General features: G+C 40.5%; 1 protein-coding gene across 1 annotated transcript; it reads right to left on the reverse strand.

Annotated features, from left to right (window-relative positions):
* Positions 1-1,273: 1,273 nt before the first annotated feature.
* fam110c (family with sequence similarity 110 member C) lies at positions 1,274-7,540 on the reverse strand. The gene has a single exon (XM_060853069.1). It carries the CDS (start codon positions 7,237-7,239, stop codon positions 6,199-6,201), a length of 1,041 nt encoding a protein of 346 aa, XP_060709052.1. The 5' UTR covers positions 7,240-7,540; the 3' UTR covers positions 1,274-6,198.
* Between the last annotated feature and the right edge of the window lie 6,511 nt (positions 7,541-14,051).

Raw genomic sequence — 14,051 nt, forward strand, 5'->3', positions numbered from 1 at the left:
TTTCCAAAGCCACACTTTTCCACTCTGATCTCCAGCATCTCACTTTCTTACAATCCATCCAACCTACTTATATATAGTATTCTATTATATTTCTCATAAAGTCATCTCACCTTACTGCATCTAACATGAATAACATCTTTCTATTTCCATCAACCTGACAGATTCATTGAGTCAGTCCAACTAGTCCATGCTGACCAAGTTCCCAAACTAAACTAGTCCCACTTGTCTGCGTTTGGCCAATATCCTTTCAAATCTTTCTTATTCATGTACTTATCCAAATAATCTTTTAAAAGTAAACTGAAAGAACGGGAGATGCTGTAAATCAGAAACAAAAGTAGAAATTGCTTGAAAAGATCAGCAGGTCTGGCAGCATCTGTGGAGAGAAATCAGAGTTAATGCTTTGGAATTCCAGCAATTTGTCTTTTAAATGTTTTGGGCTGTACCAATTCCACTGGCAGTTCATTTCGCACACAAACCACTACGTAAAAACGTTGCCCCTCATGTTCTTTTGAAACCTTTCTTCTTTCACTTTAAAAATATACCTCTGAGTTTTGAACTCTACCCACTCTAGGGAAAGGTCCTCTGCTATTCACCTTATCTATGCCCATCATGATTTTACAAACTCTATTAGATCACCCCTCAACCTCTTACGCTCCAGTGAAAAAAGTCCCAGCTAATTCTGATAACTCGAATCTTCCATTCCTGTTGACATCCTGGTAAATCCTCCCTGAACCCTTTCCAATTTAATAATATCCTTCCTATAATTATATATAAAGATAATTATATCATTATCTAAATATCCCTTACATGAATCCACACTACTTTCCACAACTACTCCATGTGATAGTGAATTCCAAATTCGAACAATTCTCTGAATATGGTATCTTTCACACCTCTGTGAACAGATGTTGCCTGAATGGTAGTTGCAAAGACTTGAGGGATTAGCTTGCCTATGCTTACAGCAAATGTGCAGGAAGACCAGGAGAAAAAATATACAGGAACTTTCATGACCTTAGGACATCCCAAGGCACTTTAGAAACATAGAGGTACTTTTGAAGAAGTCAATATTATAATATAGGAATTGTGAGTCAGTCAGTCAGTCAGTCAGTGAGTGCACAGCAAATTTCCAAAAAACAAATTTTACACTAATTGACAAAATTTTTTTATATAAAATTATTATTTTAATGAAATACAAGGACATTCTTAAACTCTTTACATAAAGCTGCTTTACTGCCTATGTTGTCAAAATACAAAATACTGATTTATTTTCACAATATACATTAATTGGTATTTTCCTTTCAAACACCAGTTTTCATATAATCTTTCTTTAAAGATACCAAGTCATTGACGAGTATTAACAACTGTTGGAATAATTCCAGCAACAAATTACTTTTAGTTCATGTTTCTGAGATGGAATAATTTCTAACTAAATGCATATTGAAACATTCCTAAAAATAAAAAAAAACAGGAAAACTAATAAATAGGAATCCTTTGTATAGAGTGGATGGTTTGCTTTGCTCTCCCAGACAAGCCATTCAACTGCTGTTTTCACAGTTATATCTGGGGCAGAACATGTGCGTACAGGTTTGTAGGGTGTAAGGCAATCTTAACACTCATGTTTATATTTTCCTTGTTTTATATCAGATGATTGCAAAGATACTGTGACAAGGCAGTTAACGTTATCAGGTCAGCAGAAACGAAACAGGACAACACAATCTTATTCAACAAAATTCAGTTCAAACCAGCTTCACCTCACTGCAAAATACTAACTTTCTTCAAGCTGGAAGTAGTCCAAATTTGGATGGCATGAAAACTCATTGAGCAAGTATTTTTGAAATTAGTGCACATTTATATGCTCCCCCAATGTCATAGCTTCAGGGCAGAATGGCAAAATTAGGAAGGTATTTCAGAAACTTAAGTGACAATTGACTTTACAATATTACATATCTCCTAGACTTTCACTGATGTAAGCATATTTTTAAACTTTTAGTATGTATGTAATAAATTCAGGACAAACTTTTTTTAATGGCAGCTCATTTTTCTTTCTTGCAACCAGCTATAAATGGTTTTCTCACTCTTTGTCTTATTGCTGCTCTTTACAAACTATTTAACAAAAAGGCCAATATACTGTAAACTGAAGCTCTTGAAAGGTTTAATTAATCTCTAGACACTTACATAGCAATTCAATGGTCAAAGTTTAATCAAGAACAACAATTTGCAGACACTTCTGGTCGATATGAAAATCTTCCATTAAAGAGAAAAAGCACATTTGTCTCTTCCTCATATCTACAGGTTGTTGGCATGGTAACGTTAGCTCCCGTTTATACAACAAAATTAAGTTGCCTTCGGTGCACAAAGTTATTCAACATATGTCGAAATCAGCATGTAAGGGTGAAAGGCGATACCTTGCAGGCTACATAGCTTGTTTCTTTGAAAACTTATAATCCCTACAGTGCAGAAGCAGGCCATTTGGCCCATCGAGTCCACACCAATCCTCCAAAGTGCATCCCACCCACACCCATCCCCCTGTTCTATCCCTTAACTGTGCATTACCCATGGCTAATCCTCCCAGCCAGCACATCTTTGGACTGCGGGAGAAAATCCACCCAAATATGGGAAGAATGTGCAAACTCCACACAGTCACCTGAGGTTGGAGTCAAATTTGGGCCCCTGGCGCTGACACAGCAGCACTAACCACTGTGCCACCTTTTTAAGAACACTTAACGTGAGTCCACCTTTATGAAGGTAAGTATCAATGGTTTATATGCTCAAATCAAAGTGATTCAGATCCAACTTAAAAGTTTTCTTTCAATGGAGCTAGCCTCTTTGGATGTGAGATTTCGTAACTTCAAATTTTCAGTTTGAGCTAGAACAAGTTGGAATATCAGAGTAAAAATGAAGTAATCCTCAGTTGTCCTGAGCTGTTTTTACAAACCTCTGAGTCACTAACTCAAATAGCAGAGCTGGGATTGGTACGGTAACATACTGTAGTGGTTCTGTTACTGGCCCAGGAGAAAGTGAGGACAGGAGATGCTGGAGAACAGAGTCAAGAGTGTGGCACTGGAAAAGCACAGCAGGTCAGGCAGCATCCAAGGAGTAGGAGAATCAATGTCTCAGGCATAAGTCCTTCTACTACTGGCCAGCAAAGACCTGGACTACAGATCTAGAAGCAGAGTTCAAATTCTAAGTTGTCAAGGTGAAATCATTTTTAACAGTTCTGGACATAGTCAATAATACTGAAAATGAAGTAAACATTTTTCTGTATAAACAGTGAAGGGGAACCTGCTGTTCTTACCCCAAAGAAACTCTAATCCCACATCAGTGTGATCAATTCTTAACTACCACTGGTTAAAATTGACAGCTTGTGCTCATTCTTTTCTTAACGAGGATGAGTAATTAGAAAAAAAAATCACTTGCCAGAGATGCTCACATGAGAATCAGTAAATTCTTTTAATATAAAAGATCTGGGGGTTAGTTAGCCGTGATTCTGTTGAGTAGAGATGGAACAAAAGGGTGAATGGCTTAGCCCTGCTTCTAACTTGTACAAGGTCTTGAATGAAAAATGTAAATGTTCAGTTTACTTTCTAAATCCCTATTACCACGATAACGGCAGCTGCTTTTTAGAGAGAAGCACAAGTGTGGAAACCTGAGTTAATGTATTTTGTGACATCGATTACCAGGGATCATGGTAAGCCTTCCGTTCTGAAGATAATATGGAACTATACAATCCCACCCATGGTTGGCATATAGAGGAATAACATTGACTTTGACAGATATCATTAGTTATCTTAAATCAACCTAAATTAAAATCTAGAGATGAAGAACAGATGCCTTAATTGATATTGCTCTGTTTACATAATCTTTCAGCCAAAATTATCCTCAATAAGTCTATGAGAACCTGAGCTATTATTACTTTTGTACAACCACTATATAAATGTAAAATGTCTTCTCTCCCCCTTTAGAGGCATCTTCTATTTCTCTCAAGGCAGTGAGCATCAGAGCAAGCAATTTGTTTTTGCCATTGATTGCACGTTTATTAATAAAACTGGTAACCTCAGTCTCAAACTAACAGCACTGAGGTATCACAGTTTGGCAGGCCATGTTGATTTTCTGGAGGCTTCCTTTATTTTCTTGATTGTAAGCTATTTAATGTGTGTTTGCATCAAAAGGTATGAACGGAGAAGAGCAGTGCAGACAGGACATTTTCTGGAATTGCATAATAAATATGTAAATCCTTAAAGGCTGCCAATCTCGAACCATTTTAGTGACTGTTTTCACTGGGCACATGTATTATCTTTAAATAACTGGAACTTTATAGCAGAGTAAAAAGTGGAGGCCAGCATTGATAAGGCAGGAATCAGGTTGGATTGTAGTTTCATGAGGAGTGGTGGTGTTGACATCCCTGAACACAGGAATTAAACTTGTGCATAGCAGTAATCTCCAGGGTTAATACCACTAAATAACTAAATAGAATCAGTCAGTCAAAAAGTGAGATACTGTCATATGGATGAAAAATGTATTTGCTCACTGTTCTATCATAGTTCTTTGGCCCATTATTTGTGGCCTTGATGAAACTAGGTAGAACATTATCCAGTCAGAAGTCAGGGCTGGCCAGGTAGTCTTGTGAGCATGTCATCTCCTACTAGTCAGCATCAACAAATATTTGATTCAGTATTAAATCATTTAGACCTGCTCTGAAAAGGTCATTAACCTGAAAGTTTAACTGTTTCTCTCTCCACAGATGCTGCTCGACCTGCTGAATATTTCCAGATTTATGGTTATATTTCACATTCGTGTCATCTGTGGTGTTTTGTTTTCGTGTTAGTTTTAAGGGGGCTAGAAAAGAGTAACATTTTAATTCAAATTGAAGAAGTCTAAACTAGTCCAAGAACAAAGTCATTTAGCACAAGCATCAACCCAAATCTTAGTCTGAATATATTTAAGAAAGGGATGCTGAGATTTTTTTAAAAAAAGGAGTATGCTGTTTAGATAAAGGCTCAGTTATGGTCCTCCTGAATGGTGAAAAAGGCTCGAACGGCCAGATGGTCTACTTCTGTGCCTAGTATCATCTTTTGTTAATGTCAACAATTTTTAACAAGTGTTTCAAAATAGTCCCTGTAATGCAGTAGCTGTGTGTAGCAATATTATCTGTCAGAGGACAAGACAACAGGGTCTGATTCTTCTTCAACTCAACAGGAAATAATAAACCAAGCAAGAAAGTCTAAAATCAAACTGACATTAAAAACGGAATGAAAATTTATATTTACACACACACAATATTTTGTAATATTTCAAAATGAAATCTATTTGGTACAAAAAATGCTGCCTTTTGAGGTCTCTGACTAATGTGTACAGGAATGATTTGATAAATCATACTGCTCAACATTACACAAAAGTGAGGTGATTCTGTTGCAATAGACTTTTGATTACCCTGGGTAATTAAAGCTATTTGATTTTAAGAACCTTTGTTCAATATAAACATTAACGTTTCAACTGCACAAACAGACTAACAGAACTTCTGTTCACGACAACACTATTTAAAACGAAAACAGATTCTGTATTTAACACAGAAAACAAAATAAATCTCTTAAATAGAAAGAATATTAAGTAACCTTGCTACAAGACAGTTTTAGATCTATGCTGTAGGCAGCTCAGGCAAGGTGAGGTCACAACAGGACAAAGATTGTCTTAATGAAACAATCATAATGCAAACCATTTGGTTGATGGGAGGAAGGCAAGGGGATGAGATGCAGTAACTGAATTGGTGACATGCAAAACAAAAACCTTTGAATTAATCCAGTGCAGTGACGACTTGGCGGCTCTTTTCAATAAATCGCTGAAAAAGTTAAATGTTTTAGAAAGCTGTCCAATTGTTTGGAAGATTTATACCCCTGTCTGCCCCTCCTCCCAGTTCCAACAGTGTCTACTTGCTGTAACCTCCTCCGAGCCGAGGCCATCAAAATATCTCTAAATCTGTCAAAGGAAAAAGGTCGACGTATACTTTTGTTTTGAAGAAAAAATAAAAACCCTCTTTATCCCTCGGGGGGATTGCAGTCAAGATTGAGAGAAGCGGCGGCGCAGGGGAGGAGAGTGGCTGATCTCCAAAAAAGTTTCAGGCGGAGCCAGCGAGGACTGAGCAGCATTTCTCCGGACGGGAGTAGACTGGAGGGTGCCTTCCTTTCCCCAGCCCTCCCTCGCCTACACCAGCTCGGCTGCTGTGCACTCCCGGGCCCGCTTGCAGCCGTACAGCCACTTGATGACCCGGGCGTTGCGCTCGATGACCGACAGGCTGGACGCCGGCTTGCGCTCGCCCAGCGCTTCCTCGAGCGGCCGCTGGTCCTCCTGGGCGCTGTGGCGGGAGAGGTCGCTGTCCGAGTCGGGCGCGCTGACGCTGCGCACGCGCACGGTGACCGCGGGGTCGGACGCCGAGGTGAAGTTGTCGCGGCCCAGGTCGTCGATGACCTCGGGCTCCAGGCCGCAGTAGCGGAAGAAGCTGTCGAACTCGGAGAAGGCCCTCGAGTAGCGGGAGCTGATGTCGGACTGGGAGCGGTGCAGACCCTTGCTGGCCCGCCGCTGGCACGGGGCCGGCCTCTGGGCCGGTGGCGAAGGCCGCTCCTCCTCCAGCTGGTCCCCGCAGCCCGTGTCCCCCGGCCCTCCGCCCTCCTTGATGATGACCTTGGGCACCTCGGGCGATGCCGGCGGCGGCGGCTGCTGCTGCTTGTCCCTGATGGAGCCCCCCTGGAAGAGCCTGCGGACCAGGCTCTGGTTAGCGGCCCGGGCCCCGCCGCCTCCTCCTCCCGAGCCCTTGACCACCTCGTACTTCTGCCGGTAGATGACCAGCGAGTCCGGCCTCATTTGCCTCTTGGAGCGGCGGATGGCGGTGCCGCCGTCCCGCTGTAAGGGAGCGTGCGGGGGCTGGCTTCCCCCCGGGGAGTGTGCCGCCGGCTTCTCGCCTCGGGGGCAGCTCTCCATACTCCCCCCTCCTCCGCTGCTGCTGCTGCCCGAGGCCTCGCTGCCGGAGCGGGCCTCCCTCTCGCCGTCGCCGTCCCCCTGACCGCCCGCCACCAGCTGCGGGCTCTTCACGTACTTGCCCTTGTCGGCCGCCAGCCTCTCCACGGCGCTCAGGCGGCCCCGGCGGTTGCCCTCCATCTGCCTCCGGAGGTAGCCGGGCCCCTTGTGGAGGATCCTCAGGGGCAGCGAGGCGCTCAGCACCGGGGGCTGCGAGATGTCAGTCGGCATTTCACTCACAACGCCTGCGGACCCAGCCCGGGTAAGACACGGAGGTGTGTGGGTGGGGGGAGAGCCCCCACTGCCCGACAAGGGACCCCTGTCACTCACTCGGGAGAAGAAAATAACGAGAGAGAGAGAAAAGTCAAGTCTCTGTCCCGCAAAATGTTTAAACCTCTCTCGCGTTTGACGCTGTTGATGGTGATTCCCCAGGGAGACGCGCACACGGAGGTGTTGGGGAGATCATGTACTGACTTCAGACAACACTTGTCATCAACACTGACTTCACTTTTACTGAACCTTTCGACTGAATCCACCTTGCTGTTGTGGAACTGCCCGTCCCACTACAAGACAACAAATCATGTTTCAGTAGCCGAGCCCATGACATCATGTGGGAGCAGGCTGTGTGTCATGGAACACCTATCTATTAAGGTTACACAGCCCCGAGCAAGGACAAACACTAATTAATGTTTATTTGAAATACGCTAAACCTCTCTCTCTCTTTCTTTCCTTCTTTTCTCCTCTTTCTCGATATGGAATCTTACCAGCAAATCGATACATTCATTAAGAGTTTGCAAACTACTGAAAAAAAATCGCACTGTCTTGAAGATAAAAATAAAAGTTAGAAATTAAGGATATGAATAGGGTGAGGTACTGTGGCTGTGTTAATGTACCACCAGATAATTTTTCAGGACTGTTAACCCATTTAAAACAAAATAGCACATACATTAGAATAACCAAGGAATTTCATTAACACGTTTGTCGGACTATGATGTAACGTGAATTCACTCCGCAGGGAGAAGTGCATTTCCTAGGGTTCTGACAGAGTAATGTGTTCAGTCTTTAATTCTTCAGCGAGGGGGCATTTTGAATTTTTCGGGGGGTCTACTAGTTCGGATCTCAGTTAGTTTTGCTTTTTGATCAGTACTACTGGAATCGATAAAATAGTCGATGTGTCAAACATTGTGCAGAGACCTGCAAGCGAGCAGAAAGTTAACAGGAAACAATTGATTAAATTAAAACCGACCCATTTCGGTCTGGACTCCTTGAGATCGCTATCTGATCATTAAACCATACTTCGTGTTGGAAAATGCACGCACACATGTTCGTTACTGTTTTAAGATTTCTCTTGATGGTTATTTTTCGATCGTTATTGATCGAAATCAGAAGGCAATCTTTATAACTTGTATCCAAAGGAAATCCTCTCTCAGTAAATAACTTGACTGTGGTGCCCCCATGCGTGAATTGCCCGCTCAAATTATTAGCGCTTCGATATAGCGCGAATAAAAACAATTTTTCCATTTAAGGTCACGTGTGAAAATGCGGGAACTTGAGCAAGTTTCAATGGTCTGGGAAGACGGGTTTCCGCTCAATGTGTTTTGTGTATGTGAGAATTAAGGGCAGGGATAAGAGGGTATTTAAAAAACGGCAATAATATTTTCAGTTATATCCGACTGGTTTTAATAAGGTCAATAATGTTGCTGGTAAATTCGGTTTACAGTTATGAGTTATTATTGTCTCCATATATTTTGAACGCAAAACCTATCGTGAAGTAAATATTTAGCCACCTTTTTATTGCATGTGCAGAATATGAGCAATGATTCAGTTAAACATTAATACATTGAGATTTAGCAAAGTCAGACATTAAAAAATAGGTTGAAGATCTCTGCATTGGCAGAACTACCGGGAAACATGCTTAGTGAAATTGGAAGTAGACAGTTAAAAATCACACACCAGGTTATAATTCAACAGGTTTAATTGGAAGCACTAGTTTTAGGTGCGCTGCTCCTTCATCAGGTGGTTGTGCTCCGAAAACTAGTGCTTCCAATTAAACCTGTTGGACTATAACCTGGTGTTGTACGATTTTTAACTTTGTACACCCCAGTCCAACACCGGCATCTCCAAATCATGGAAGTAGACATTTTTCCAATTTGATACTATATTTTTTGTAGTTCATTTGACATTACAGTCAAAAGATCATTCCTTCCTTGATTGCTGTGGTATCTGAAATGTTGAGTATTGAGTACATGAGAGGAAAGGTATGCTAGAAAGCTGAGATGAAATGGGTTAGCACCTGTATGGAGTAAAAACACCGGACAATCTAGTGAGGTTGAATGGCCTTCTTCACTGTACTGTATTGATTACTAAATTTATAAATTAATAGGATGATTGAACATTATTGATACCATCAATTTAGCAATAACAAATGAAGAAACATCCTCTCAGAGACATGTTCTACAACATATGTAGGTCAAGTATACCGCAACGTTATTCTACTTTGTTTCTGGTCAGTAAGAGTGGCATTGGGGTGAACCAAAACCACCAAGGAAAATACAACAACAAATGCCTGTCCAGAGAAGGAATGCAAATCAACTGATCCAGTCAAACCAAAAAAAAAGCATGCAGACCATTAGATACTTGTCTTTCATGTGGCTAAAAGAGTTCACTGATGCTCATTGATTGGGAGAAGACTCATGGAAACTAACCTGATCATGCTTGAAGGCCACCTAAGTGAGCAGAAGGGCTTGGAACAGTGGCAAGCAGTAAAAACAGTGCCTTCTGTTGGTTGTCACCTTCTGGACCTATGGCTGCCTTTTGCTGTTTCACCGAATGTGCTTGAAACTCACTATCATATGTGTCATTCTTGTAGGAGGAGGGGAGCATTCCTGGAGTCAAAGAACCAGACCAAAGGCAACTTGTCCTAATATTGTGGTGTTAATGTGGTAAAATGTTGCATGGCATCTCAGCAGACTACGAAACAAAATTTGAGCAATGTAAGAAATGATTAGGTGATTCTAAGCTTGGCTAAAAGCTTTAAGTTTTAAAGAGCCATTTAAAGGAGGAGAAAAAAATAATGATGTGGAGAGAATTAGGAAGGGAATTCCAGAGCTTAGTGTTCTATGTTGGTTAGTCTATCTTTGGTGAGATTGCTAGGCTGATGGTAGGTTCAAACAGTAATTATTACATATTAAAGAATACATCATTTAGTACATATTAAGAAGCAATATACAGCTTAACATAAGTACACTTTGAAGCCCATGATCATATTGCTTTCATGGCTCTCTCTCATGTTTTCTAATGTTATCATTATGGGAGGTGCAATTAACACAGTTCCTTGTTAACCCTTGCAACACTAATATTACCATGGTATTTTGATAACTAAATCTATAAATGCCAATGGTGGAACAAATAAAATTGGGAATACACAAATGACCAAAACTGGGGAAAACAAAAAACTGCACCGAAGACTTTGGAGCTGGAAGAAAGATAGGGTGAGGTGAGGCTATGGACTAAAAGATTTTTTTTAGGTGGAATGGCATAGTGCTGCAATAATTTGGATTGTATAAAGTCACACAATTAATATCTGCTTGATTCTGCAGATCTATTTGTTAAGTTTCCATTTTCAGGTATATCACGCTGAGAATGTGAAGGACAGGGAAGGGGCCAGAAACTTCACAAATGTCGAACAATAGAGAAAGTCATTAATTTTTGCAATCGTGGATTGAAAGTTAATTAACCCGTCACTACTGTTTTCCTTCCACTCACTGTCGATAGTTTCCATCCATCAACCAATATTTGTTGGTCCTATCCAATCATTTTCAGAATAGATCTCAGCTTTGTAGTCCTCCAACATTCAGTTGAGAATGGTAGTGGTCAATTAAATGACTCATTGGAGGCAGAGGATCCACAAATATCCCCATCCTCAATGATGAGTGAATCTAGTATATCAGTGCAGTTGCCATGATTTTAGTGAGAAATTCCAAATGAAAGATACATCTTGGCTTCCTCCACAGGTTTCCAGGATCACAGATGCTAATCTTAACCCTCAAGGGTTTGACTCACTGCATCTAATAATTGGGAGCTCGGGACACTGCAAAAGTTATGGGTCCTAACAGGTAGCAAGTAATATTTGTGCCATACAAGTACCGGACATTGACTATCTGGAGCGAATCTAATCATCACTCTTGACATTCAATGGAGTTAACTATCAGTGAATAGCCCACTATTAACACCATAAACTGAACTGGATAGCCATTTAAAAATCGTGGAATGAAAGCAGGTCAGGAGTCCAGAATCTTATGGTGTGCATCTCACTTCCTGACTCCACAAAACTTGCCCAATCAAGGCACAAATCCTTCCTATTTGCTTGGATGACTATAGCTCCAACAATACTCAATAACTTTGATACCATCCAGGACAATGCAGTCAACTTGATTAACAGGCATAAACATTTATTTCCTCAATTGCTGATGCTCAGTAGCTGCAATCTACAATATTTACTACAAGCCGCACTTGACAAATCCACTGAAGTTCCTTAGATGGCACCTTCCAATAATATGATCACTACCGTCCAGAAAGACAAGGGTGGCAGAGACATAGGAACATCACCGTTTTTAAGTTTCCCTCCAACAATTCACCATACTGACTTGGAATGTAACTGTTACTTCAGTACTTCTGTGTCAAAATCTTGAAATTCACTCCATAACATGATTATGGGTTTGTCTACACCAAATGGATTGTGGCAGTTCAAGATGGCAGCTCGCCATTACCTTCTCCTAGGGATGGGAAATAAATGCTGGCCTGGCCAATGGCACCTTTGTCCCATCAATAAATAAAAATATATTTTTGGATTTCAGTTCTATTTTGTAGACATCCTCCAGCACACTGCTCCCTTGCCTGGGATAATTTGCAATTAATAAATTTATGTTGTGAATGGCTGCCACTGATATATAATACCAAATTTGTCTTCCTCTTCCTTTGAAAGAGAACTCCATACTGTTGTCACACCTTCTAGTGGAAAGCTTGAGAATGCAGCCAGAGTATTGTCGGCAAGAATTAAGAACAGCACTTAGGGACATCCGAGGAGAGGAAGTGGGAAATATGTTAACAACTGCAAAGGCATAGTTGAAGTGGAATGCAAATAAATTTACAACAATACTCAACGCATTTGAAAGCTTTTCCAATAATGACTTTGGAAGAAAAAGTTACGTTATTAAATATATTTGCCAATTTGGAAAACAGAGTGGTTGTGAGGTGGAATATGAAGGTGTGACTGAATTCTGAAATTTTAATTTATTTTTAAGAAAATTTATCTCATAAAAATTCTCAGAAATCAGTTTTATTATGTCTTATTATTCATAAATTTTACCTCAAAACATAGATGCAAAGTCAGCAGAACAGCTTGCAATTCCTGCTTGGGGCAGCCACATTTGAGCACTTCTTGTTCACAAAATCCACAGTTCCCAAGGCAATATTTGAGGTGCAGCAAATTGTTCAGCCCCATTTAAGTGCAACTAATGTATATGCATTATTCCTTTTGACCTTAATGATTTATGAGGTACGTCAAACCAATTATTTGTTCTCATCAGCTCATGCTTTTCTTCAGTAGTCTGTCACTATAACAAGCCCCAACAGGTAGAATAGGTTGTCAACAGGTTCTGGAGAGAGCTGAAACACTAAGAAGCAAATCATTAAACTGGAAACCCCATCAGCAAACAAATGGTGAAAAGCTGGCTACTGCCATTTGTTCCAATTAGAACATATTTTGTATTTTAACCTGGAACAGTTCTACTGGTAGCAATGTGAAAGAAATCCCCTCCAACTGAAATTATTCATTAGCAACTGCTTTGTATTCCAACATTCAGCTTTTAACCTGCTTAGACTGAATTATGTTGAATGATTGATGACAGGTACCAGATGTGTTTCTCTTTTACCAAAATATCTGGTAGGATATGTTTAGTATGACATACTTGTAGCCTTTCATAAGCATGCAATAGACCTTGAAATTAATCCTGTTGAACAAATGAGAAAGCCCAAGCTCCATTTATTTTAACTATATCTCTGATCTGGCAAGAGTATTCAGTAGTATTTATTTAGTGTTTTGTTTGAGTTGTGCAAGAACATCTTTCTACTACTGGATGCCACATTTCTATCTTCCTGTACATGATAATTGAAGAATGACAATAGTACTATTGTCTTCAGAATTCCCCTGAGGGATTATATAGTAAAAGGGTCCCAGCTCTGTTAGAGTTCCCAAAATGATTGGAGGAGGCCTCATGGTGACAGAATTTTGAGTAGGACTGTCACAGCTTGTAAAATATTCTCAACCAAACTACTGTCTCAATGTAGCTAACCTTAAGAAGATTGAAGAGCTGAGAAAAAGTTCAACCTCTCACTGTGCTACATACTGAAAGCACATTGCCCTTTATGCTGTTTACATTTGCTCGTACAGAGTTTTACTCAAAGAGACTCCAATTCACACAGGGAAATCTAATAGTCAAAACAAAATCATAGACCCTAAGCGTACTATTGTGTAATTTTAGCTGCTGTGCTTGAAATTTATGTGAGGATTCAAACATTAGACCCAACCTGTTTGAAGATATTTGACAAGGGGTGGGGCTACATTTACAACTGTAGGATTATACTGTAAAAGCCTACAGCAGTGAAAGAGGATACTTGGTTCATTGTATCTTTGGTGACTTTTTGTTACAATCTAAAACTGAGGGTTTCTGAAGCAGCAGTAACATTCCTGAACCAGAAGCGCAAGGTTCAAGTCCCACTCTAGAGCTTGATATCCAAGGAAAGTGCAGTCATAATGTGGGCAAACATCTTGAATATCCTTGCAACTTACACCAATAGCAGATGGTGAGAGTGCAAGAGTTCCCTGCTAAGCTGTATTTCATATATTGCACCATTTAACTGTACTCAGACATGGACATACACCCCAAACTATAGAAACTACACAGGCACAATTTCAAATCAGGCATATGTCTCGACCATGTGAGGGTTTATATGTACCATAAATTTGAAAATAATCCAATGAT

The sequence above is a fragment of the Hemiscyllium ocellatum genome, chromosome 3 (assembly GCF_020745735.1).
Source record: "Hemiscyllium ocellatum isolate sHemOce1 chromosome 3, sHemOce1.pat.X.cur, whole genome shotgun sequence".
NCBI classification, from domain to species: domain Eukaryota; kingdom Metazoa; phylum Chordata; class Chondrichthyes; order Orectolobiformes; family Hemiscylliidae; genus Hemiscyllium; species Hemiscyllium ocellatum.